The sequence below is a fragment of the Labrus bergylta genome, chromosome 7 (genome assembly GCF_963930695.1).
Source record: "Labrus bergylta chromosome 7, fLabBer1.1, whole genome shotgun sequence".
NCBI lineage: Eukaryota > Metazoa > Chordata > Actinopteri > Labriformes > Labridae > Labrus > Labrus bergylta.
The window spans coordinates 13797289-13824920 of record NC_089201.1 but is presented as its reverse complement, the minus strand read 5'-3'; the positions used below and the strand labels follow the sequence as shown (position 1 = coordinate 13824920).

The window sequence follows — 27632 nt, the reverse complement described above, 5'->3', positions numbered from 1 at the left end:
CTGTTCTGAACACTCTCCCGACACCTTGATGGAAACCGATGAGCTCAAAAAAAGGACAGACTGAACAAAAATCTCTCCCCATCAGATCTTAAAAAAACTTGAAGCAGATTATTCCAAAAAGAACGACAACAACGAGGAGTCCACTTGACAAGCGTTTAGGTAAAAATAACATAATTTTTATTAACTTTGAGGTCGTACACAAACAGCTGGTAGCAAATATACATATATATACAACTTCCTTGAGAACGAGAACAAGGAGAGTGAAATATACAGTCAGTACAGAGCGGTTTCTTTTGGCACTTAATGTTTCAGGGTTCAGAGGGAGGAGAGGTTAAAATTATATGAATTAAAACAAAGACACGTTCAGAAGAATAACCAAAGCATAAAACATGGATCTCAAAGCCAACAACCTCCAGTGATAGAAACGGTTACCGCCAAACTCCAGTTAACAGAGCCGGCTTTTATTTCCTTCAGTCTATGAAAAGAGGAGCCGGCCTTCATTTAGTCGTCAAAACGAGACGCGCCTTCTAACAATACGGGTGCAGGGCAATGACGGGGAAGACTACTCACACCAGAAAGAATATTTAAATCTTCTTTGTATCACAGCCCCTTCATTATAACCTGGGGGGGGGGGGGGGGAGAAAAATCCTTTTTGATGTTTTTGATCTGAAAATTAAAATGCATCCTTCAATGCACCGTGACCTCTAACCGAGAGCTGAATTTATTTATCAAAAAAGCGACTGCACCTTAAATCATGATGAGCTTTTATTTGAGGGTTTTAAAGTATTTTACTTTGCAAAGCACCTAAGGCCCCTTGTGTCCACCTAGCCATTTTTTCTGGGGAAGATAAGCGCTGGCTGTGCGCTCAGGAGCTCTTACATGAAGCGTTTGTGCAGAGAAAAAAAGTGCTGCACGTGTGTCCTGTCTCCATGACAACAGTCTGTCGACAACAGCCGCTGTATGACCGATACTGCTCCGTTACTTTTTACTGCATGCTTTATATTTTAAGATCGTTTATTTCCCGATCAGACACGGAGCGAGGAGGATGTGAGTTCAAGACACGATCAGTAGGAGACAAAACTTCGGGGATTATCAAATATTTGGAAAAGAGCGCCCAAGACTTCAACAGCGCCTTTCTGAAAAGTTTAAAGTTTATCAACTTGAGCGCTTCGAGTGGCCGCACAAAAAAAGGCAGAGCGGTCGGGAAAAAAAGACGCTGTGTGCTGCGCTCTGTCTGGTCAGCTGCTTTCTACTCAATGAAACCATTGAAAGAAGACGCTGGCGCTCAGAAAGAAACGCCAGGTGGACACGGGGCCTAACTCAACTGCTTAGTTTGTTTGTGTCATCGTCTGATTTACACCTTTTAAATACCTCGTTCAGATCCATTAAAAACGTTTGTGTAACAGACGATAAATGAGCGAGCTCACTGACGGAGGTAGAGGTCAACAAACATCTCGTGTGCTGCCGTTTTAGTCAATGGAGTCTGTTGGCTTTGAACAGAGACGTGACTGCAGTTTCTGTTTGAATAAAATCTCTTCAACAAAACGTCTTTCTATGTAGAGAAACCTTTCTGAAATGTTGCGAGGCTTACATTATGACAATCGTATGACTGGAGGGAACCGATGTGCTGAACGCCAGCTCATGTCTCTGTTCACAAAACCACAACTGGGGCACCGGATGGCTTGGTGGTTATGTCCTATGTCCTGTGTACGGAGGCTGTAGTCCTCGTCACAGCGGACGGAAGGTTAGAATCCGACCTCAGCCCTTTGCTGCATGCTGTCCCTCACTCTCTCCTCTTAACACTTCCTGTCTCTCTTCAGACGTCCTATCCGATAAAGGCCTCAAAAATCAGTATAAAAAAACTGAAGTGGTTCTTCAAGCATCACTCCTCTTCATCAGTTTTTGCTTTTTTGCATTTCTGATGCAATAAAAGTTGAGCAGCATTTGAATTCCCTTGGCTCCACACCGAGCCTCTTTCCTCTCCTTGTGCTCAAGGAGACGACATTTTTGTTTCGAGTCTCTGGTTTGAAAATGAGAGAGAGATGAGTCCTTCTCCTTCACTCCCACTTGTAGAGCTTCAGCATCTTCTCCGTGAGCGAGGCCAGGTAGTGCTCGCCGTTCACCGAGAACGGACTGATGTCCAACACCGGCAGGTCGGCGGGGAGCTTCTGCAGCATGGAGCCGCTTCCTGCGTCCCACACCTGAGGAGGAGGAAGAGGAGGAGGGAGACGACGGGGAGGAGTGGAAGGAGCAGAGGAGAGAGAGGAGAAGGAGGAAGAGGAGGAGACGACATGAGAAGGGAGAGAAAAAGAAGAACAACACATGCAAGATTAGAAAGAGATATGAGATATCTAATGAGATAAAACGAAACGTGAATAAAATATATTTACATAAAAATAAAAAGGCTGCTTTGGGCGCCTGAATTCTTTTTTAAAAACCTGCAATGAGTGTGACCTGCAGGGGGCGATGAACCCAGGAGGAGGAGGGGCCCGGTTTGAAAATGTTGTGTTTACAAACTGCAGTGAACATTTCTGCTGACTCTACCTTTAAATAACAGCAAACACACAAGCAGGACTTACGATGGTGGAGTTGGAGGCTTCGTCCCCAGCACAGACCAGGGTCCCACTTCCGTCTGGACTCTTGAAAATGGCGTTCTTGGTGAGCAGTTTGCAGGACGGTCCGGCGCTGAACGTCTGCACCGGAGAGCAGGAGCAGCTGGGAAGCTGACTGGAGTCCTGCTGAGGCGTCCGGTTCAGAGCCATCAGGACGCAGCGCAGAGACGGATTGGAGCGTCCTGCAGGAGAGAACACACGCGCCACAGATCACACTGAGGATGTCTGGCATTCAAAACTTCCTTTCCCATACAACAGGTTTTAAAATAAAACAGTCTCTGGTATTATTACATTCGATAGTACTCAACTGTTTAAAACTTTAGAAAACAAAAAAAATTACTCGTTCATGTTTTTAACCGAAAGCTGCTGAGTAAAAGAAAGAGAGAGGAGCTGTAGTTCAAATTCACAGGTCAGCACACCGGCCTCTCAGAGATATTTAAACAGACAGAGCGGAGGAGGTGACACGTCTTAATATTGGCAAATATCTTGGCAATGAGCTCGAGTGTTTTGCAGGTACATTCCTCCCATAAACGCACGGACTGAGGTGAGACATCTCATGCAAAAACTGAAATCCCTTCCGCCCTTCCACTGCACAGGTACAGCGTCATCCTGTGGGAAACACTGACATGTATTTGGATATCCAGTTTTCGTCGGACTAACAATATAAATCCACTCCTGTTTACATCTTAAATGTACTGACTGACGTTTGAGAGGAAACCTGAGGAACACGCTGCATGGTGTTCACAGAGTGAGTGAGCACTGATATTCACTCCACACAGATGATGACTCAGCAGTTGGCGTGCTACACAAACGTCTCAGCGTGATGATTGGTGTGAGTATTTCTATCACTGAGGCTTTAGTTGAAGTCTGTGCAGGAAAACAATCACCACCACGTTACCACCATGTTGTCATGCGGAGCAGAGTCGGTTGTCTCACCTGGCCTGTAGGTGACCAGACAGTGTCTGCTCTCCGTCTCCACCTGGATGTCGATGCAGCCAGAGTTCTCCAGCGGCAGGATGTGCGGCCTGTACGTGGTCTCATTAACCTGCTCCCAGAAACACGCGCCCTCCAGAGAGCCGGCGATCAGCCCGCCACAGGGGAACGAGCTGGAGGCGGCCCGCGGGACGTAGCTCAGAGACGCAACCGGACACCTGGAAACATCAGGAGTTCAACGGGTTAAAGACTGAAAGCAGAGAAAGGTGGTTTCCTGGTATCTTCACGGCGACCAGGGGTTCTGCTGTTTGTCATTTAGATCCCTAAAAGTTAAAAATGTCAAACGTGTGTGTGTGCGTCTGTGTGTGTGTGTTACCTTGAGCGCAGTGGCTGCAGCTCCTGCACGTGTGTGCTGGTGTCTCTGGTGTCGTAGACGAGCACAGAGCCGTTGATCAGACCTGCGTAGACATAGTTACTGTTGTCCAAACACCAGCAGCAGCTCCACACAGGTTTACCTGCGTTGTAGGTCTGAACCACCGTGTTGGTCAGCAGACTGCAGCGCACACACACACACAGGGTCAGACAACAGATCACATGAAAACATATTTGATCTATTCTGTGTCTCTCTCAGAGTCTGAGTTGTTGTAAACTGATGATTTGTACCTTTCTATTAAACGTGTGTATTGTGTTCCAGGGTACAGGTGTGTGTGTGTGAGTGTGAGTGTGTGTTCACCTGGTCAGTTTGATGGTGTTGTCCAGAGCAGCAGACAGCAGCAGACTGTCGTTCTGCCTGTTGAAGGACAGACCTCGGATCTGTTTGCTGTGGATGGGGACGTACTGACTCGCCTTCATGTTCACCACGCTCACCTTCTTCACTCCGTAACCTGGAGGAGGAGACATGGACAGACAGTGAGCAGAGACAGAGAGGGAACTTTTCCCTTCACTCCCAGCTGCTGAAAAACAAAGTGAAGAAAGGCGGGGTCTCACCGGGCATCAGCGTGGCGTGCTGGGAGAGCTGCGAGGCGAGCAGGCAGCTCAGAGGTTCACAGTACGATAACACTCTGGATCCTCCAGACTGAGACACCAGCACCGCCTTGGAGAAGCTGTACTGACCCGTCCTGAGGCCATCCGCCAGCTGGGACTGAGTAAGGCGGAGCGAGGACGACACCGAGGAGGCGAGGGAGCTCCTACCGGCCTTAGCCATCAGAGCCCTCAGCTCCTGCACAGACGGCGAGAGAGGAGGGACAATTTAACCAGGATGTATCTGAATTCTCTGAATAAGCATGTCAAAGAACTGTTAGCAGGAAATATCTGCAGACCTCCAGCTGACAGGGAATATTTGTGATGATTTAGCTGCTAGCTAGCATTTATCTGTGATGCTGATCGGGGGTGTGTGTGTGAGAGAGAGAGAGCGAGAGAGAGAGAGAGATAATGGATGGACGTATAAATAAGATTTAAACCACATTCAAGACTTTAAAGGCCTTCATTTGAAAATATAAAATTTTAGACTTGTAAGACGTTTAAAGGGGAAACTTCTACAGTGTTTTTGAACATATATTTGGGTAACCTGAGTGTCTACCGACCCACAAAATGTGAAAATGTGCTCTCCTTGTGATGTCACAGTGGGATTCTGGGGGAAAAAAAATCCCCTCACCTCCCCTGGTATCTCCACCCACAGCCTAGGACAAAACTTTTGAGCAGGTCCGCCATTTTTATTCTCACTACAGAGGAATGATGTCTACGGGAAAACTGAGGGGGGGGGGGCTCATTGCATTTAAAGAGACACACACACCAAAACGGAGCGTTCTGAGAGAGCTGGTTTATACAGACTCACAAACCTCCTCTGGTGCTTGATTCATGTTATATTTTGACCAAAGCACAGCACAGATGTTTCATTTAGACCACAGGGGACTGTTTGAAAAGGTGGAGAAGGGGGATATTATGTCCTCTTTAAGACCCCTGGGATCCATTTAAAAAAAAAAAAAAAAAAAAAAAAAGACAGAGCTATGACCCGGACTTTTAAGACCATTAAACAAAACGTTTCCTGAAGTCTGATGAAGTCGTTTCTTGTACCTGCAGCTCTTGTTGGGCTTGTCCGTATTGGTTGGTGACGACTTGAAGTTTCAGTTTGTACTGAGCCGACTCCAGTTCAGCTTTTCTCCTCAGAGACTGCTCCTGCTCCAGGGACCTGCACACACACACACACAATAAGGTATTATAAGCACCTATGATCACAATATTACTGGGAGAACAAACATTCAATGCTCGATGTGACCCGCTGTGGCATAAACTCTTATTTAAATGTGGAACTACTTTATTCTGTGTTTCTCATCATCAGGTGTGTTTGTTTGGAGATGAGGAAACATCTGGGAATAATTACCTCCTGAACGATAAACTCCTAAAGGTCACTTTGGGTTCTGTTGCTCCAGGTACAACTGAAAATGTAAACTCCTCGACCTTACCGGTGAGGCTATACGTACACTGTAAGACTTCAGGCAGATTGAGACATACGACTGATTTTCAGCCGGATCACGCGCTGTCAGTCGTGCAGTGAACACTCAGACATGATGGCGGATCGGGCGATTCTCTGGCATGTTTGATATTTTGTATGTACGACTACACGCACTCGCACAGTGAGAGCAGAGCCAGGAGCCAATTCCCCAACTTAGGGACTTTTTTTTCCCAGAATGTAAAGTACCTGTACAAACTGATAGACAGCATCCAAAATCACCATGGCAACAGCAGGCGTGTCTGTTTAATCTGTCTCCCCCGTCCAATCACGCAGGAAACTTCGGCAGGAAATATCAGCCGGCCTATTATTATTTAATCAAGCCCTGCAGAACGCTCTTGATTTGCTTGTTTTGGAGTCTTTGCTGTGTTGCGGAGGAGATCACTCACTTCTTTAAGCTCTCCTGCTCAGAGTTGTCGAGCGCTCTCAGCTTCGGCGTGTACAGCAGGAAGATGTCTGATCGCTTCGCTTTCTTGTTGCACTGAAGACAAACAAGAGAGACAGAGGTAAGATGCAGGAAATGACACCAGTAATCCGGATTAATTCACCTCTATGTGTCTTCACTGACCTGGGGACATTTCCCGGCCGGGCCCTGAGCCTTCAGCCAGCGCTGGATGCAGGTGAAGCCGAAGACGTGTCCACAGCGCAGAGCGGACAGTCTATGATCACCCGCCGTCGTCCACGCCTCAAAGCAGATGGAGCAGGTGTCACCCTCGCCCATCTCCTCGGTTTGGGGCGGCTGGACAGACGCCGACGCCACAGAGACCGGCTACAGATGAACATGATGAGAGAGCGTCATTTAAAAAAGACGAATAACAGAAATCACAGGTTTCAAACAAAGTGAGTGAAAATAAAACTGTTAGCTGTAAAGACTTTAACAACACACACACAAAAAAAATGTGTGACTCTCTTCTGTCTTGATGCTCATTGGTTAAACTGTAAAGTTTTCTCACATGCAGCGAAGCATATCAGAAAGAGTGAGGAAAAGGTCTGGATGTTACCTGGACGTTCTGATTTGGAGCTTCTGTTCTCTCAGTCGCTGTAGCTGGACCCGAGTCTGAACAGACAAAAGAAACACATCAATGTGGAAATGTCAAAATCTGCATTCTCTTCGATGACCAGCAGGGGGAAACTCCAGTAGTCTGTCTGTATAGAAGTCTTTTGTTAAATGGTCCTACATCTCATTTTAATGAGTTTCAATCTCTAGTTTCAAGTCGATGCTCAGTTAGTAAATGGTCCCATTTAGAGAAGAGGAGACCAGAAACGAGGGGTTAGTTTAAGGGCGGGTGTTATGATAATGCGTTAGGGGGATTCACTTCAGTGTCTTTAGCGGTAGCCGTGTTTGGTAGGAGGAGACGCAGGGTCAGTACTGATGTCACACCTGAGGCGGGTGTGGTGGCTCTGTAACCTTCATTAGCAGCACCTGCGGAGGAGCCGGCGGAAATTGGTTTCGAGTCGAAGAGACGCCACGAGGGAGACGCGAGGACGCAAGACACCTGAGAGACTGAATCTGAAGTAACGTTTGTTTCAACACTTCACATGTTCTTTTTACACATGAACTAAACTGATATGAAAGAGAGGGCTGGCGGAGGAGATCGTACCCAAGTGGCTCTGTGGATCGGGCTGTCCGAGTGAGCTGGTCGCGGCACGTACGAGGATCTTTGGGGTGAGTCACCTACACGCACCCCTCAAACAGACAGGACAGTTGCACACACATTCAGGTAAGGCAGGATACACCTTCACGTTTACGCAACACGTAGGGAGAGGCATTAAGTTACGGGCTCAATGGCCTTAGCGTTAGGTGCTAGGGTAGCATTTAGCTGTGGGGCTGTGAAGCCCTCGTAACAGCGGGGCTAACTGTGATTGACAAGCTGCAACCATGGTGACCTGAAAAATATCTCCTTCAGTGTTTTCAAAGACACCCTTATCAGATAAATACATTTTTGATATTTTGGCTTCGATGTTGGTCAAATGTTATGTTAAAAACTGCGACGCAGCCGTCTGCCGCTAGCCCGGGCTTTAGCTCCAGTAAATGAGCCTGCTCCCCCGGCTCTACAACCAGGATGTTAATAAGCACAATGAACAGATAGGATCTCAAAGGAGTAGCTCTGTTTGGCAGTTTTTTCAGACTCACTGTTTGTAGAAGCCTCCTGTGGTTGCGTGTTGTGGAAGGAGGCACTGAGGCGAGGACTAGCAGGTGGCACAGGGTTCACAGGCTCTGCAGCAGAAGGTGCTCCTGCTTCACCCCGCTCAGCCCCCTCTTCCTCGTCAGACTCGCTGACCTCGGTGGTGCTGCCAGACTCCGGCTCCGCCACAGTGGCAGCAGGCACTCGGAGCAGGAAGTCGGGGAAGCCTCTGGAGGGCGCTGCAGTCTGGCTCGGGTAGTGCACCCTGAGGCCCTGCCTGAAGGAGCACACAGCTTTAACATCGCAGGAAGTGAGTTACCTTCCTGATAAAACACAACCAAACAAAGATATGTTTTAAGTACCTGAGCCTCCTCCGTATAGGCACGCCCCGAGCTGCTGAAGATGTGGCTGCAGCTCCGCCCACAGCTCTCTGACTAAACGCCCAGGTGGCTGGAAGCCGGGGCGGAGCACCTGCAGGCGGTCCTCCTTCACCGTCTTCATCGTCATCCTCGTCCACCTCTGTACTGCTGCCAGAGTCTGTGATGACGTAAGGCACGTTGGCTTCCACAGCTGCTGCAACAACTGGCTGCTGACCACCTCCTCCCTGCAGCTCCACGGGGAAGTCTACCTCCATGGCCTCCATCTGTACAGCAGAGAAACACTTTGTTTGATGTCGGCAAGTAGATTTGACGAATTGGTTCGTCTTCTGCAGCCATTTATCTCACACCAGCGTACACACAATATGCTTGTAGAGGATTCAACCCAGCAGACCAATCACAGGGCTTACAGTCTGCGTCATTTCTAGGCATAGTTACATTTTTGAGGGGCTACGAGAACCTAGGTCATGGATTCGACACAGTTGTATAAATCAGGCTACATTTTTGTACATTGTACATTTTTATACCAAAGTCCCACCCCCATCTCAGTTTTGTTCTTGAAAGCCTGACAGTATCTAGTTTGCCTTTAAAAAAATATTTTGGCAAAACTCTTGGGCATCATCATCAGTTGAAACCACAGTTTGACAAAGATAAAAAAACAGCAAATAATGACCCCAAAGCATACATTTTCATATGTTGCATTAGACTAAATGTTTGCACAGGTACATTGGAATTGTTGTGCATTTACTTCAGAGTCAGCTCTACAAAAAATTATAAGAGGTACATCAAAAAAAAAGAGAACACACACACACACACACACACACACACACACACACACACACACACACACACACACACACACACACACACACACACACACACACACACACACACACACACACACACACACACACACACACACACACACACACACACACACACACACACACACACACACACACACACACACACACACACACACACGATTTTGTGGTATAAAATGTAGTTTTTGAAGGTTGTTATTATTGTCTTAGCATATTAAAACTTTACCCATGCTGCTATTTAATCACTTGGTTGTTATGGGTGAATCTGCCCAGGGTCACTGCTTGTCAACAGGCAAGGCACGCAAATGTTTGGGGGCCCCAGAGGGCTGAAAAACAAAGCAGCAACCCAAATGTGCAAATTTTGCAGTGGCAGTAGGAAACCTCCCTAAAGGGGGCCCCATCTGACTGCATTCACTCTCATTGCACTTCTTAACGCTGGTGGGAGAGCCCCCCGAATTACCTTTTGCCTACGGCCCCAACAGACTGCAGAGTCGCCACTGAGTCTGAATGACCCGTCACTTACTCCGCTGCCAGTCGGCGCGTTCATCGGATAAGAACCGAACTCGAGACCGAGGAGGTAAACGAGGCCTCCAGGCAACAACAGAGCCGTCTGTAATCTAGCTGCATGAAATCAATTCAAACTTCAATGACCGCTATTTATGCTTGTCAGTGTGCTAAAAACGGTACAGACCAACATAAATATAAATGTCTAAATATCAAACATGTTATGATTTGGTTGTTGATCCCTTGGTAACCACCGACTCGTGAGCTAAAAGAAGCTTCAGCGACTCACATTCAGTGTAATGAGTTAAATTACTGATTAATACAAGGTCAGACGTGTTGAGCTCACGCTGATATTAGCCAGGGTTGTAATTAAATGCCGTAAATGAGCCATCTTGGTTAGCTCGTCAGCACAGCTAGCTTAGCTCTGCCCTGCAGCAACAAGCAGCGCGCGCGGTTGAGAAATCCTACCTGAACGGTTTAACGACAGGTGATCCCGCTCCGGAAGATCAAACGACGTAACGCCATGGCTACAAATATGCACGTGAAACGGCTCCGGTTGTGGTAGGTGTGCGGGTTACTTCCAGGGCTCACAGAGGAGTGTTAAAGCAGTCCGGATCAGGGTCGAGGCTCGAATCTCCCGGCGCCAGTTCACTCTGCCCCGCCCCCATCCTGCCGTGACGTCACAGCCGAAGATCGTTTGTTGGGAGGATGGATCACATGCAGCCTAAAGTCTTGAATCAACATTAACCTAAGGGGAATGTCTGCTACTATGAGATCGTGCATGATGACCTGAGTAAAGCAAAAGACAAAAAGTGGTAATTTTAAGAGTCCTCAGGATTCCTACATCATGTCTATCTCCTCCCTATATTAAGGCTAGGTTGAAATATGTCCTGCCATGCTTTTCATCTTTCCTGTTTGGTCATAATACACAAGTAAGCCTATTTGTAGTGCCCTCATAATTTCTTTCCATACAAATGTTAATGAATATTTAATGATGTCATCTCTATGCTGCACTCACTTGTCAGTAAAGACAACATTAAGGGCAGTAAGAGGTAAGCAGGACCCAGTTTAAATTTACATATGCAGCAAGGTGGTAGAAGGGGAGCAGTACTGGTATGACAGATGAGTGGTACATGGGTGGTGCATGGAGCTGGCCCCCTGGCGGCATGCCATCAGCCAAGGCACAAGCTGTGAAGTCACGTTGCACTTCACTGTTCCCCAAGTGGCATACCATATGCCACTTTTACACCAGGTGCATTTCTACACGATCAAATAAAAGAAAGTCCTTGTCTTATTTGCCATATTTCATCGACATGTTTTTATCCTGCTTTGCCTTCTTTTATCCTTATATCATCAGAAAATGTCAATTAATTGTTCTGTAGACAGTTAAAGCCAGAATAAAAATGTTGTGGTAAAAAAGAATGGACCATAAACACTTGGAAAGTTCTCGAGCAGAAGACAACGTTGAATCAATATTTTTGAAATGTTGAAAAGGATTTCCGCCTTGTGATTTTCAGTAAAGGAAGAAGAAATGTAAAGGCATGTTTATTTTTTTTTTTTCCTGCATATTTTTGCATGTAAACATCATCAGTGATAATACAACACACAGGCTGAAAATGTCAACATGGTAACAAAAAGGCTAAACTCAAACATCAAACGTGACTTTACATGACATTTAATGATGGTATTTGACACCAAATTTGACACAACAGCCTGCAGAATATGCTCTAAAACAGTGTTTCTCAAACTTTTTAGACTGTGCACCACCTCCGAAAATATTTGGCTCTCCAAGTACCACCATTATGGTAGATGTTAAAATACACTGTAGGCCTATTTCAACACACATGTCACGCAAGAGGCAAATTTATTCATAAACAGAATATTATTTAATATTGACTGTTGGCAGCCACACTGTAGGCCTACTAAGGGCTAGCGCTAGAACTGGCACTTAAACTAACACAACTCAACATTTGACCAAATCAAAAAAAAGTGCAAAACAATAAAAATCACAACTTTATACCAACAACCTGTTTTAGAATATTTAATCTCCAGTGTTTCCCACACAAACACGATACCTGGGCCCATGTGTATTTCCGACCTGTTCTTATTTAATTTTTCATTTATTCATAAACTTGCTGCGTGCCTGAGAGAGAGGGAGGGAGGGGGGAGAGAGAGAGCGGGGGGAGAGAGTCTCTCCCCCCGCTCTCTCTGGTGTCACAGAGCTCCACAGGCTCTGTGACACCAGAGCCTCTGTATTATAAGTCTCTGCATTCAACATAGCAAAACTGCCTTTAAAAAAAAAAATCCCTCTCGACTCCTGCGGAGTGTTAAGACAACAAAAGAGAGCAGAATCACAGAGAGAGAGAGAGAGATAGAGTATAGGTATAGAAGATAGGTATTCTGATATTTGTAAACCTAGCCTATTTTGTTGATTTGGCTGTAAACAGGGGGGGATGTAGGCCGGTAAAGTATGGAACAGTACGGTACTTCATACAGATTCATTTCATTACAGCCTGTTTGATGCTGCAGGCTGAAGCAATCTACCAAAGCACATCCAGATCTTTTTCTTTGCATTAGTTTTGATCAACATGTAAAAACTGTTGCATATTCGAGATTAATCCTTGGTTTGAGAACCTATAAGTAATCATAAACACAATCTTATCTGGCCTTCAGTGCCGTGTAAACTCTTCTTGTGTGATTTTCAGCACATAACACACAATGTGATGACTCGATGACTCCTCCTGAGGACGATCACAAACCCTGAGTATCGCTCACTGACAGTTTTACTGCTCCTCTAACTGCGCCACCACGCAGCGTAGTTTATCCACCAGCACTGCAGAAGACAGAGACAACAACAGAACATGCATTGTTATTATTGTTTACAGTCCGTTTTCTACAAATTACAATATCATCAAAATTGGAAAAAGAAAGAAAGAAAAGCAGCAATGGTAATGCAGTATCTTTCAGTAGTCAGTAAGCACTGTTATCTTTTTAACTGGACTGGAAAGAGCACACGACACCACACTGTTCATCTCCCTGCTCACATCAAATTTAGAACAAATTTAGAAATTTACACTCTCTCAGTCAGGTCTGTACTTCCTCCCGCCCACTACAGCTCATTGTTTCAGACAGCGGATAGCGACTTTCCATTAATTTCCTATGGAGAGCCAGAGAGGCAGTGGCACAGGGCATATTGGGATTGTTGCAACGAGTTTCCGGAGGGGCTCCACCGGACATAAATAGACCAGAGTTCTTTTCACACAAATGATTCCATGGTCTGCCCGGATTCAACACGCATTTATCAAATCAGGTTCATTCATTGAGGCTACGTTAGCTATTGCGTAACCTACAGTGAAAAACTTGACTATCAATGTTGGCTAGAGAGGTCCAGGAGACAATCGGAAACAAGCTCACTTTTCAGTGGACATACGTCCATCAAGCAGGGAGTTGAGTGCTCCGACTTGATCCCTAGTGTCCTCGCCTGAAGCAGTGGAGCCCTAAGGTCAGTCCCTAACTAGACTCTTCTCCTCTGTGCCCCCCCCCCCCCCCCCCCCCTCAATTTTTACAGCAGAAATACACTTATAAGGATTTGCTCAAAAAGCCGTTTTGTTCTGAATCAATCAAATCTCTGTTGGTAGAAACCAAAGAGTTTATATTAGTTATGATATCTCAGTGGTTGTGTGTTTTTTACCTCCAGCAGACGGTCTCAGAAAGCTGTCGTAGGCCCGACATGCGTCGATCAGATTTCCCAGTGGTTCAGGACAGTCGTCAGGGAGCGGCTCCACAAACTTGTCTTTGCACACTTTTTGATAAATGTCCTTACTCAACCAACCTGGAAGAGAAATGGGAAAACATATCAAACAAATGTAAAGACATACACACATCAAACATTCATATATGAAAAGTAACACACATTAACACCATTCTCAGTTCTCTCTTCTCCCTCTTAAGGCCACCATACCAAAAGTAAAATCTAGATTTGTGTTCCTGTTTCTGAGGTTAAGTTAATGATATAACTTTCAATCTACCAGAGGTTCCTTAATTTCAGGTTTGTATCCAACCAGTAAGTTAAGTAGCCCTAGCTTAAGGCCCCTTGTGTCCACCTAACGTTTTTTCCGGGCAGAAAAGCGCTGGCTGTGCGCTCTGGAGTGCTCCGTTACTTTAAACTGCATGTTTCTTTATTTTAGATTATAGTTTATTTCCCGATCAGACACGGAGCAGAGAGGATTTGGGTACAAGACACGATCTGTAGGTGGCAGAACTTCAAAGATATCATACTTTTGGACAAATACAAAAAAAGGTCTGAACATAGTCCTCTTACCTTAATTTGCATATTTAAAGGTCACTACTCCTCCTATTCAACCAGTGTAAATAAACCTCAGAGCTCCCCAAAACATGTGTGTGAAGTTTCTGTTTCGCTTTGAATAGTCAGAAGACTAGAAAAGCACTAAACAAGTCCATTTACCATTTAAATTAAAGGAATGACCATAAAAGATACATAGATGATACACACCATCAAAAGGTCTCTTGCGGGTTGCCACCTCCCACAGGACGATTCCAAAACTGAAAGACAACGACAAAATAGAAAGAACATTTTTTAAATATTTTCTTGACTTTCATGTCCTTTAGAAATGTGTTAACCTTTTAGTTGCCTTGTTTGATGTTTTGAGCTTCATTGTGCATGATCCCACCATCACAGCTATTCTTATATCTATTATTTATCTGCATAAAACTTCAATTTCACTTCGACGTACAGGGATACAGGGATGCTGCTGCAAACATTCTAAAAATATACTGTTTACTAAGCAATTTCAAAATGTATTTCTCTAACTTAAAGGAAGAATGTGTGACTTTTTGATCCAGTAGATGTTGCCCCGTCACAGAATGACGGTGATCTAAAAAACACTTCTTCTTCTCTCTAGTCCTTGACCAAAACAGCTTTTATACACAAGGGGAGGAGCTGGCCATCCCGTCCATGTAAACACAGCTCTGACAACACCACAGCCAGCGGGACTCGAGCTTCTCACTCATTGTAGACAGTCGAGACATTTCCACAGGATAGACTTGATTTATGATATATTTATGGGTCAAATGTTGCTCTTCCTTTAACAGCTGTTTAGATCCCAAAACATATGAATAAAGAATGGAGTCTACCTTCAAAAGTACCCAAATGTTTTCTAACATTTCCAACTGAGGACTTGCACTCCTGTAAACCTTGTTCTCAGCAGGTTCTCTCTGCTAAAATAAAGTATCAATAAATAAGGAAGTGTGTTGGGTGACGGCTGCTTCCCGACCTGTACATCTCACACCCTTTGCTGTAGAGGTAGTTGATGTTGTCAAGCGTCTCAGGAGACGAGTAACACACCGAACGGATCTCTTTGTCCTTTGATGCTTTTTTCAGAGAGGTCTCCGTTTTTGTCAGCTCAAAACCTCCCAGCTGGAAAAAAAACACAACAACGACTACAACATCAAGACTTCAATCGCTTCCCCCCAAAACCCTTAAATCCCTCCTTCCGATCAGTATTCCCAGCATGCACTGCGCTCAGTATACCTTGACCGTATAGCCTTCAGCCACGAGGAACTTGCTGCTGTTGATGCATCCGTGAACCTTTGATTTTTTTTCTGTCTGGTGCAGTCTGAAAAACAACAACAATAGTTTCTAACTTGAGTTGCTAACTCATGCATGAACATGGGATCTTTAATAACAGACTGACCTGTAGAGTCCTTGTGCTGCGTCCAGACACATGCGCGCTTTCCTTGTCCAGGACAGTTTGCAGGGGGAGTCCAGGACCTGTCGGAGACTCCCCTTCTCACAGTACTCCATGATGATGAGGAACTGAGGCTCTGGCCCTGCCACAATGTCACAACTCCTTAATTATGATTTTTTTTTTAAATACCATGAGCCAGATGTTGGGTGATTTGAACACAGTTCACTCACCGTCCTTGTCCTGGTCGCAGATACCAAACATTCGCAGGATGTTAGGGGACTCAAACCGCCTCATGGTTTCAACCTCCTTATTAAAAACAGACCGCACCTCACTGGAGAGGGAGAAGATGTCGTCTTTGGTAATGAATGTTAAAATGTTTACAGCACACACAGTAATTACATACTATATAATACATACTACATAGAAGGGTTTGTGCTACGCAATTACTGAGCTCAGATTCCAGGTTATTATCACTGGATGTATAGAAAAAAGACGTTCTATGGCTGATGCTGCTTCACTTAAACATCCATTTTCACCATATACCGCCCATTGGGACAGGAAGTGTCAAGACAAGAGTTTTGCTTCTTGAGCCCTCTTCACACATGCTCTGCAACCCCTGAAAACCAACCATCCTTATTCAGGAAGGCTGCAAAACATCCTCATCTGTCCACCCTGACTTTGTCCAGACATTTTCCTGCAGCACGCTGTAAACCAGTCTGTGTGAGGTCAGGGTGAGTCGATGTGCTTCTTTTTGCTCTCTACTGATTGCCTCAGTACGTTTCCATGCACATGTAAAAGGTTAAAAATGTGTACATAATTCATAAAAATGCATAACGTGTAAGGCTGAAAATTAATATTAAATAGTCACTGGGACAAAGTTCATGATATGACTAAAATACAGTTCAATGCTTTAAAAATATCTTTATGTGCTTAAAAGAGACCAGTGTTTTTAATCGTTACAATGTTAGTGTGATACTCAAACAGGTCACTAGAGGGCACATGGAGCTAGTGAAGAAGATAATACCCCAAAAATTAAATCCAGCAGCCAAGCTTAACTTCTGACTGTTGGACTTCTGAGTCACAGAGTTTAAACAAAAAAGGTAGAGGAAAAAAACCCAGGAACGAAACTATAGAACTGATTAAACACTCAGGGGAAATACATGGAAGAGCCAGAAACACGGGTAGGTAGCCACAGGAATGTCGGTGCCTCTGATGGGGACACATAAGTAGGCTGGGCCTCCCACAGAGAAGCAGGAGTGGGCAGGGGACAAAGTAATCTGGGGGAACTCCAACCGGGAACCACTGGAACTATGGGTCAATCGGCCCCACTCTGCAACAGGGGGCCGGAGGTGCTCAGCAGGAATAGGGGGCTGGAGGAACTCAAAAGAACCAGGGTGAAGACGGAGCTCTGCCGAGACGGAAACAGATGGCGCTCTGCTGGGACTGGGGCACAGGGTGGCTGAGGCTCTAGAAAGCTGGCAGGCTTTGGCTGGCACACCAGTTGCTGAGGTAGAAGCTTGGGCTGGCACACCGGCTGCTTTGGTTTAGGATACTTTCTGGAGCTGTCTGATTAAATGGCGAGGTCCAGCAGGAAGGCAACCAATCGAATCTGGACATCGCTGTGAGCCCTGTTGACCTTTTCTCCTCCTGCCACGAACTAGGGTAGATGGCAAGTCGTGTCCCACTCCAGGGGACTCCAGATTTGAGTCAAAATTACAAAAATCAGCTGTGTCTGTTTTGTATTCTAGTACGTATTTATTGAATCAAAGTAATAGTAGCAATAAGGCAGTGTAGAAATACTGAAATAAAAGTCTGGAATTTAAAATTTTACTTTAACCAAGGTATACTCAGTCTGTTCATGTTGGCCCATTTCAAAATGATGTTTACTGTTGGAATGTAATTATTGATGCACTAATATGCTCATGTTGCAGCTGTAATGATGGAGCTCATTTAATTGACTTAACCCCACTGAGTTTCTCACCTCTGCAGAGCGGACACATTGCTGCATGAAGAATCGGTGACTGTTGTGCTGTCGGTTCTGGAAAGTTACAAACATTGATGGGCACAAGCTGCTATCACACGCTATGCTCCACCAGAACCGCTTCTTAGGAGGAATAAGGACTTCCATGCTCAGCTCATCAAAGTTGCAACCAGCAGTACTAACAGTCATGGAGGTCACCTCCAAATAGATTTACACCTCCAAATGGATTTACGATTTACAGACTTGTATAATGTTTTTAAATGGTTCTCTGGGAGGGCTGGTTCTCGTCATAATGGTGCATTCCATCTACCTCCGAACATAGATCCTTGAGCTGGGAACTCGCAAGCATCATAGACGCCTCCAGGAGTATCGTTGTTTGGTAAGCTAATACCAGGCGATTGTGTTGTAGTACTCAAAATAAATTTTGGTCTCAAGGCCGGTCCACTTTTTGAAGGTCTTGGTCTCGTCTCGAAATCTAAATCATGTTTACTCGGTCTTGTCTTAGTCTTGGAACACTCTGGTCTCGGGCTTGTGGGCGAAAAATAACATGACAACATGTCCAATGATAGAACTTGAACTAAACTTTCAGTGTGATTGATTTAATAACTCAAAAAGAGGACTAAGCTCTAAACACGATAGTTACAGATTAAACGTTACTGTCGATGCACGTAGCAGCCATGTTGGATTTTAATTCAGGCTACTGAAGGTTCTCCCGAGTTCCAGAATTCTTACTTTAGGAGGTCGTTCCTGATCCCGTATCAGACTGGCAACTCAGAATTTCCGACTCCCAAGATCAAATGGAATGCACCATTATTTTCCCCTCAGAGCTCCTCCCCTTCTCAAGCATCAGGCAGGTGTGATTGGAGGGTTGTTTCTGAAGGTATTCCAGCATCCAAGAAGCAGTTCTGATGAAGCATTCAGGCACCTGACAATAAACGTTCTCATGCTGAATTGGTTTGTTTTTTTGTTCAGATGTTTAGTTCAGCCCAAATCCATTTTTTTTAATTAACAAAAATATTTAGAGTTCACCAACTTTTACAGCATGCAACATGCACCCTCTATCTTAAGACACACTTACAAAACATCTTTCCCCTAAGATGAAATCTAACAGGAGAAATGAAGAAACCTCAGAAGAGCAACAGAGACAGGACCCCTCTCCCTGACAGGGCTCCTTTTAGTAGCACATCAAGACTTGTGCATGCAGAAACGATGGTAAGAAAACAAATGAAAAAGGGCTGACGTGTATTTAACGCGGTATTTATCATTATTATTATTATTATGTGCCACAGACCTGGGGCTGGTGTTCAAAGGTTCGGTGTATCTCTTGATGGCCACCTTGAAGCCGTGGTACTCTCCTCTGTACACCTCCGAGGTTGACGTCTTCATGAAGGGCTCTTTGGGATATTCATACTTTATCTCTTCTGGTTTGATCATTCGGATGACTTCATCAGTGGCGCTGGGTTTGTTCACTGTAAAAAACATACACACACAGTCACAAGTTATTCTTTGGTTTGGGTACTGAGTGACAGTTTAAGGATATAGACCAAATGTTTGACAAACCGTTATTCAAAATGAGAGGTTTTTTACTTCTCAAACTTCCTGAAATCGATTTTTGGCCACATGGGGGCAGCAAAAACAAGAGCACACATCAACACTTTTCTTGTTAGCTAACATCTGCATGCTTAAATGAAGAATGTGAGACTTTTTGATCCAGTAGATGTCGCCCTTGAGAACCATCATCAAACCAAAACAAACTTCTGTTGGCCACACCTCCTCCATACTGAAGTCCTGAGCGCTAAAACTCTCCTCCAGCGACACATCTCCAACCCCTCTCCACTCACGTTCTTACAGAGGAGTTATGAATTAGAACGCACCATAATTAAGCACCATAAAGGGCAAGCAGAGGACTAATGTTAGCGCTCTTTAGTTAGCTCGTAGCTTCACATTGCATGTAAATTTACACAGAATGAGCATGATCTAAAAACTCTTACTAACATCCAAATAATCAGTGAGTATGTTCTTCTTCTTCTCTCTAGTCCTTGACTAAAACGGCAGTCCATGTAAACACGGCTCTGACAACACCACAGCCAGCGGGACTCGAGCTTCTCACTCATTGTAGACAGTCATGACTCAGAGACACATTTACACAGGATAGACTGGATTTATGATATATTTATGGGTCAAATGTTGCGCTTCCTTTAACAGCTGTTTAGATCCCAAAACATATGAATAAAGAATGGAACATGTTGTACATTCTTCCTTTAACGCTACAGTAAGGACTTTTTTATCCCGGGGTTGTAACGATACAAAACAGAGAACGAAAAAACGTCAACCCAAAGTGAACAGACTCCCTGTGTGTGTGATCAGCATCTGGACCATTTCTCAACATGCTTTACAAAGTTACATAAAGACTAGTCCCTATTAGGTAAATATATCAGCAACTTTTTTCTGCTTCATCCTGATGCACTGCCCCATGTTACTGATGTTACCCATGTACAGCCCTTGGGCCAAACTATCAATATCGATGGGTACTTACACATCTCCATAACCTTTTCCACGTTGAGTTTGACTTGTTCAAATTCTTTCAGCATCTTATTGATGTTCTCTGTCTGGTTGGCCATGTAGTCCTCGAGCACTGGAGACAACAAAGCAAACAAGATGTCAGAGTCAGGTTTGTTTACATCCAGAAACGGATGGTTTCTTCTCCTGTTCAAATCAGAACAAAAGTTTCAAGGAATGAAGGACTCTTGTTTTGTGTTTGTACACACCCACTCTAATAGGTGAAGATTGGGTGAGAAACGCTCTGAAACGGAGGTCTTCAGCGCTTCCAGCTGTGAGCACAGTGAAAGCCGAGGGCCAAGAGCATTTTAGCGCTCAGGACGGTGAGCACTAAACTACACTGGTTTTGTGTTGAAAAGGGGCGCTGCCAGTGCAAAAATCTCTTGGACACAGGCCTTAACTGAGGTCATAAATTACCTGAGAAGAAGATTCATTCATGGGCAGTTGCGATAACTTCTTCTGTATTTAAGAATACTAATTTGCTGGAGGAAGTTATTTAATAATCAAAGTAATTTACCAAACAGCAGGCTTAGATTTCTGATGGTTAATTTTGGTTATTAAAAAGCTTTTAAAATGTATTACTACATTTGAAACTAAGATTTAGCCACATACAGAACAAGTCAAAATCTGTTTTCTCACATTTCTTGAGCTCTGTGTCGTCCTCCCTCCCGTCCACCTCGTCTTGTTTCTCCCTGGAGCTCAGTTCAAACACCTGGTACAGGATGTTCCCCTGCTCCACCTGTTGAGCCCCAAACAGGATCTGGAAGGCATCATTGAGCCGTTCGTTCACGCTGTTGAACTCGTCTCCGTGGCTGCCCGAGTGTACGATGCGGTCAATCCAGCTGGCCACCGTGTATTTCCTGATGAGCTCCTGGGCTGATGTCAGAGTGATGCAGAGCTCTTTGAGAGCTTTCTCCACGTCGGCCGAGGTTTGTCCCTTGTCTCTCTGTTTGATGGACTTCACCAGATCCTCCAGGGCTTGGACTCGCTCAGAAACACGGCGACAACGCTTTTTGTTGGCCTTCACGTTCTCCACCAGCTTGTAGATCTCTGAGGCCAGGGACAGGATGGGATCTACAAAATCCATGATGAGCTGGAGAGACAGGGAGGAGGTTGTCAAACATCAGAACCAAATAATAGAGCACATTGCAAATTAAAGTCAGCTACAGTTGATGAACCACAGCAGGCTGCAGCCAGGGGAACTTCACATACAGAACATCTCTGATTCCCTCCTGTGCATGGTAACTAAAAATCTCCCCCTGCTTCATTTCACCTTCTAAGGCTGGCTTCATACCAAACGATCGGGGGGCGTGGCCCGATTCGAGGCTTGTCGCAACCAATTATTGGTCCAATTAATCCTCAGGTGTGTTGTGTCAACATCCAGTTAGTGAAGCTGCCCAGTCTGCTCGCTCGCATTGGCTATTGTGGATGCAGCCCAATCTAGAATCAGAAATATCCAACATGCTTGATATTCATGATTCAGCCTAACAGGTCTTACTTTTGCTGAAATAACAACATCACACGATGCAGATTTACAAAAACTAAAAAGGTAACCTTTAACAGGTCTGTCCTCATGAGGAGCAGAAAACAACTTTTTCAAATGTTTTATGCTGAATGGGGGTCAGATGGATCGTTTCTGATGCATTCAAGGAAGTTGGGAAACCTAAACAGCCAGTGGACAGCTGTGGCTCAGTGGTAGAGTCGATCGTCTTTCAACAGGAAGGTCAGGGGTTCAATCCCCAGCTCCTGCAGCAACACTTACATTGTGTCCTTGAGCAAGACACTTGACGCCAAATAGCTCCTGCTTCGTTGGTAGGTATGACCTGTGATGTAAAAGCTCTTTGAAGACCAGAAAAGAAATATACAAGCTCAAGTCAATTTAACGTTTAAACGCTGATTGGCTTTGGAACAAAATGAATGAAATGTCTCTTGTTGGTAACTCTTCCTTTAGGTCTGTTTAGATGTAACAGTATGTGTCAGACTCTCACAGCAGCAGAGCTTTATTTGGAGAGGAGCCAAGTGAATGGTGAAAGCTGAAAAGGAAATACGATTTGCTGAGGTTTAAATAATGTAGACGTTTGACCTTTACCAGAGAAGGTAATGTCTTCTTTCTAGCCTATGAGAAGGGCATCACAATGCAAAGGAATCTGTAGGCTGTAACTTCTAACAGGATATATGCAAGACTCAAGCACGGTGCTTCAACGAGGTGTATAACTCTGTCACAAATCTGTCTAGCCCCGGTTTCCTTTTAAAATAATCTGTAAAAAATAGCACCACAACATATAAGTCAAGTTCCCCCTCAGCACCGGGAGAAAAAAAATCCTGCCGCCGTCCTATGGCGAGACTGTTATCATGAAAAGTTTGTGTTCTGTTGCTGTCTGACCTCGGTCGAATAAATCCTAAAATAATCCACAGTCTGTCTCAGTTTCCATCGTTAAACAATTACAGAAGAAACAGATTGTTAGCTGCACTCGCTTCTAGATATCTGTTTATAGAGATAAAATAAATCATCCTCAGATTTTCACAGATTGCAGGTGCGTTGTCATAGAGACATGCATAAAGAATGTTTCTCCTGCAAACCCCAAAGCCTGCTTCTACATTTCAGTATAGAATCTGTAAATACATTTTAGTCGGTATGTAAGCAATCAAACGCACAGGAAAGGAAGTCTTGGCCGGAAGTCCTTTTTACTCTGGTAACACTGCAGGGGGCGTGGCCAGAGGGGTCATGCATTGGCCCCCCTAGAAATCTGATTGGCCACTCCAAAAATCCCAAACTGTGATATTAGAAAGGGTGAATAATGGATATTTATATGTGTGTATATTGTGTTTGTTTGTTCACACATTACACTGAAGGCCATCCCCGCATAAGTCAGTATCCCAGCTGGGCCACCCCAGTCATAAAAAGTCTGGGCACGCCCCTTTGACACTGGAACCTTCTTTCTCATGAGGCGACAGCTGCTGGGTTCAAACAGCGTCAAACGATGTGAAATACCAGGAAGTTCCCTTTAAGTATCAGATTCTGTGTCGAACCGTGCTGGAATGAAATCAATAAACCGAGCTGAGAAAATTTCCCATGAGACCGTCTGTACAAATCCAATCAGGAAGGTGTGCAACGCTGAGCCGAGGCTTTCAGGTAGACGAGGAGACGCTCCATCAATAATTCACATTGACATTAAGACGGTGTAGCATATCGCTGAGTCAGCGTCCATCACTCTGAGGCTGAACCAGACCTGCTGTTTGATCCACACAACACAACGTATGACAGAAGGTGAAACTTTGAAGATAATCTCATAGAAGTTGTAAGCATTATCCCGTCAGACTTTATGTTTACATCAGCAGACAAACTCTCCCGTGCTCTCTGCATCTAAAGTGGGAGAAGTATAAACATAATATGAGGATGGAATCAGTCTTTGTTCACCTGGAAGAAACTCGAATCTGAAGAGGTGAAGTGTTTTGAATGTTTACCCACGTGACCTTTTCCAAATATCATTTTATAACATATGCAAATTAAAAGAGATGTTCTTAGGGTTGTTTCAAAACTAGTAAAAATAACTCATTTAAAATGGTGGAATCTGAGAGGGCCTTCCTCTGGACGTCTGAGACCAGGTGAAACATCTTCAGGTAAACTTGTCTGCTCTTTCAAAAGCTTAATGTGATGATACTGTTTTGGTTTTGTTTGGTGTTCTTTCTCCTTCTCCCCTTCCCCTTTCTGTTCTCTTCCTCCTGCAGGTTTGTGTGTGTGGCAGAGGGTTTGGAATGCTTCTCCCCGAGGCTGCAGGCGAGGCTCAACTGGCTCCATTCACCTGACAATAAAAGCCTGGCCTTCACTCCACTTCTCCGTCTTGTTCAGTAGAGTTCTGCATGCTCTCTTTGTGTTTCTCGTATCGACATCCAGTGCTGATTTTGCAGTGATTTGTGGCTTTTCTGTTTTGTTCGTACCTGTGCTGAGGTATTCCTGTGTGCCTCACTGCTTCACCAGTCTCGGTGTCTGTCTTGAGTTTTTTCATGCTCCAGGTTATTCTACCGACCAAGCCGCTCCAAGCCTTCACTGCCCGCTCTTTTTATCCTCTTTTTCTTTAATAAACTGTTTTTTACATCCACCTCCTCGTGCTAGCCTCTGCTCCGGGTTTAAATTAAATCAAAATACTTAAACACAAAACAATCTTTAAAAGTTTTGGTAATAACACTGTAAAACACTAACATGTGTCTCTACTCTGTCTAGAAACCCCCCCAATGATGAGAAAAGTCCATCCTCTCCGTCTTTTCCCTGCTCCACTTTTCAGAAAATGTGTGCTCAAACAGGCTGTTTGGAGATTTTCCCTTCATGACATCACAAAGGGCAGTAACCCCTCCCCCAGGTGGGTGACACTCCCAAAGCTAGGTGTTTGTTCTGCCCTCTGAGTGTGCCTTCTCATCGTAAACAATAGGACATGGAGTCAGAAAGACTGAGACACCCAAGCCCTTCCAGAGAGGGGGCGTGGTCAGACACAGCTCATTTACATTTAAAGGTACAGACACAGAATTCATACACTGCCACTGCAATGCAGGGTTAAGGGTCTTGCCAAGGACACATTGGACATGTTTAGCTGGGGATTGAACCCTTGACCTTCCAGTTGAGAGACAACAACTCTACCAACTGAACCACAGTCTCCCTTTACTTTACCCTCACCCACAAACCTGATACATGTTAATTGAAAATAAAGAACCTCTGGTAGATTGAAGGTTATAACATTAACTTAACCTCAGAAACAGGAATCTAGATTTCACTTTTGTGGGCCTTAAGAGGGAGAAGAGAGAACTGAGAATGGTGTTAATGTGTGTGAATTTTCCCCTATGAATATTTGATGTGTACTAAGATCTTTAGTTTCTTTACATTTGTTTGATATGTTTTCCCATTTCTCTTCCAGGTTGGTCGAGTAAGGACATTTATCAGAAAGTGTGCAAAGACAAGTTTGTGGAGCCGCTCCCTGACGACTGTCCTGAACCACTGGGAAATCTGATCGACGCATGTCGGGCCTACAACAGCTTTCTGAGACCGTCTGCTGGAGGTAAAAAACACACAACCACTGAGATATCATAACTAATATAAACTCTTTGGTTTCTCCGAAGAAAGATTTGATCGATTCAGAATCACTAACCGGGAGATGAACAGTGTGGTGTCGTGTGCTCTTTCCAGTCCAGTTAAAAAGATAACAGTGCTTACTGACTACTCAAAGATACTGCATTACCATTGCTGCTTTTCTTTCTTTCTTTTTCCAATTTTGATGAATTGTAATTTGTATAAAATGGACTGTAAACAACAATAACAATGCATGTTCTGTTGTTGTCTCTGTCTTCTGCAGTGCTGTTTTTAGTGATTAATTTAAGCAGCAAATTTGAGACTTTTTCACTTGCCATGCTTTTGTTTTTGCTAAAAAAACAATCACATTTTAATCAAGAAATCAACTTTTCTTAACCCCAAAAAACCCTAATTTATGTTGCTTCTTTTGTAAAGACTTGAATCAGGTATTAAATCCTGAGCTTCTTGAACTTTGGCAGGCGAAAACTTGTCTTACTTGAGGCTTGGGGCGCTGGTGGCGAAGTGGTTAGTGTGCGCACCCCAATGTCTGGAGGTTGTAGTCCTCCAGGCGTACGGCCCAGGTTTGAATCTGACCTGTGGCTCCTTTCCTACATCTCATTCCCTACTCTTTCTCCCTGATTTCCAACTCTATCCACTGCCCTGTCTCTCCAATATAGGCACAAAACACCCAAAACATTAAATCTGGATTGAGGCTGTGCAGGTAAGGAGGAGCCTCATCTCTGATATTCAAGGTGGGGTTATCATGACTGAGGTGTATTTTCTCTCTCTGACGCCCTGGAGGGAATAACTCGTCTTTGTGTGTTTGCCAATTTTCACTTTCATCACACACACACACACACAAACACACAAACACACACACAAACATTCACACACTTCAGGGTGGGTCTCTGTGAAATCTTTCTCTTTAAAAAACAAATGCAAACCAACAGAACAATGAAGCTTTGAGAAGATAGCAGTCAGTTTGCACTCCTGATCACCTGTTCACGTCTAACACCAGGACACATTAGAAGCTTCTCAGTCAGCAGATGATGACAGAAATCATAAAGATGATTTACCTTTAAGTGACCTCGATGAGAGCTCTCGTCTCAGCTCAGGTGAACGTTGTGTGTTTTCAGCTGTGTGAAAATGAAACAGACCTCTCTCTCTTAGCCGGCCGCTCCTCTCTCTGCTGCTCAACACTTCCTTTTCCTCTTTCACAGTCTGAGGTCCTCCCCCGTCTCTCTCTCTCTCTCTCTCTCTCTCTATCTCTCTCTCTGTGTTTTGTGACACGCCTTGATTTATTACTTTTCACCTCGAACGAGAAGTGTCACATCAGGAGGGCGGAGGAGCAGCAGCACAGCAGCTTCCTGACACAAACAGGGTTTTACGGGAAACACTTCTACTTCTCACTGATTGATTTCTGTTTTTTCTCGCACAGAATCAAACAGTTGTGTTGATCTTCTTTCAAGCTCTAAGTCAAGTTTGCACAGCTCACTACGAGGATAAACATTATTCATAAAATGTTGGAGTTTCTCTGGATTGTTTTAGGCCAAGAGATTTTTTTGACAAGATGCTCCCAGTACATTGATACAAATACATTTTTATTTCTGTGCATTTCTACAGAGTACAGAAGTCCCAAAGTGTGAAAACATTTTTTTTTATTTTCTGCAACAATTTTCACTTTTTGGGACTTTAGGGGCTCTGAACATTTCAAAATGAACCCAAGAGCACAGAAAAAACACATTCCTAATTAGACTAAATAAAGGTCCAATCAGTAAGATGTGTAGTGAGTGAAATGTTAAAGTGAGCTTACTATATGATCAGACATTAAGGAAACATGCTATGTTGAAGTGCTGGCTTCTCTGACAACAATGCAGCAGCCAGTATGTCCTCCTCCTAACTTTAGATTCTGGTCCTGAATGCTCTGGATTTGTTTGGACCAGAGAAGGTAGGCGGTTTTAAGACAACCCCACACGGCCGTTTTGGACGCCCCTCGGTTTGCCAGATATGAGAGCAGTTATCAGGTCAAACCAACAAGTGTTGCAGCGATGGAAGCGGGCAAGAGAACTGGTTCAGATAGAAGTGATTGTACCCGACCTAAAAAGCCTCTGCATGTTTCTAATAAGCTCCACGAGCAGAAATGTGCTCAAACTAAGATCAATATTGGAGATGCTTTTGAAAAATGGAGAGAGGTTAGAACACAGAAAGACTGTCTGCAATGTTTCTGTCATTTTAGTCTCCCTTAATTATGTAGCCAATCAGATGGAGATGTGTGCATCTGAAGACATCAAAATCTGCATAGAGGGCTGACGTTAAGGACTCATCTTGTTTCGTTTTAAAAATTAATTTCTGAAAAGTTTGGCAGCCAGTCAGACATTTTATGTGAGCTCGGTGGATGCACTCTTGACTTCAAGTTTTATTGGACAATAAAACAATTACA

The 27632-nt window shown here is 44.3% G+C and overlaps 2 protein-coding genes across 3 annotated transcripts; both read right to left on the bottom strand.

The window, feature by feature from the left end:
- Positions 1-139: 139 nt before the first annotated feature.
- rfwd3 (ring finger and WD repeat domain 3) lies at positions 140-10561 on the bottom strand. Its single transcript, XM_020634923.3, has 13 exons — positions 10354-10561; positions 8543-8823; positions 8189-8457; positions 7056-7111; positions 6623-6823; positions 6444-6535; positions 5619-5733; positions 4533-4764; positions 4279-4429; positions 3922-4098; positions 3549-3763; positions 2580-2794; positions 140-2201 (listed from the first exon to the last, which is right to left on the bottom strand). Exons 2-13 carry the CDS (start codon positions 8821-8823, stop codon positions 2058-2060), a joined length of 2148 nt encoding a protein of 715 aa, XP_020490579.2. The 5' UTR covers positions 10354-10561; the 3' UTR covers positions 140-2057.
- An 853-nt stretch (positions 10562-11414) lies between these two features.
- On the bottom strand, positions 11415-26423 carry LOC109984797 (mixed lineage kinase domain-like protein). Of its 2 annotated transcripts, XM_020634925.3 has the most exons (12): positions 26269-26423; positions 20773-21226; positions 20111-20209; positions 18866-19043; positions 17575-17631; positions 15824-15924; positions 15600-15735; positions 15437-15521; positions 15180-15322; positions 14399-14448; positions 13577-13717; positions 11415-12718 (listed from the first exon to the last, which is right to left on the bottom strand). In XM_020634925.3, exons 2-12 carry the CDS (start codon positions 21218-21220, stop codon positions 12669-12671), a joined length of 1488 nt encoding a protein of 495 aa, XP_020490581.2. In that variant the 5' UTR covers positions 21221-21226; positions 26269-26423; the 3' UTR covers positions 11415-12668. The 2 variants fall into 2 exon arrangements, with proteins under 2 accessions (XP_020490581.2, XP_065812884.1); XM_065956812.1 differs by lacking the exon at positions 17575-17631.
- Between the last annotated feature and the right edge of the window lie 1209 nt (positions 26424-27632).

Excerpts from the sequence above, each read along its gene's own strand:
- LOC109984797 (XM_020634925.3), bottom strand. The coding sequence starts at position 21,220 with ATGGATTTTGTAGATCCCATCCTGTCCCTGGCCTCAGAGATCTACAAG. Across the intron at positions 15,736-15,823 it reads CTGCGACCAGGACAAGGACG|GGCCAGAGCCTCAGTTCCTC; the intron begins GTGAGTGAACTG and ends ACATTGTGGCAG. Across the intron at positions 15,522-15,599 it reads GCAGCACAAGGACTCTACAG|ACTGCACCAGACAGAAAAAA; the intron begins GTCAGTCTGTTA and ends GTTGTTTTTCAG.
- rfwd3 (XM_020634923.3), bottom strand. The coding sequence starts at position 8,823 with ATGGAGGCCATGGAGGTAGACTTCCCCGTGGAGCTGCAGGGAGGAGGT. Across the intron at positions 7,112-8,188 it reads ACAGGAGGCTTCTACAAACA|ACTCGGGTCCAGCTACAGCG; the intron begins GTGAGTCTGAAA and ends TTGTCTGTTCAG. Across the intron at positions 4,430-4,532 it reads GCACGCCACGCTGATGCCCG|GTTACGGAGTGAAGAAGGTG; the intron begins GTGAGACCCCGC and ends CTCCTCCTCCAG.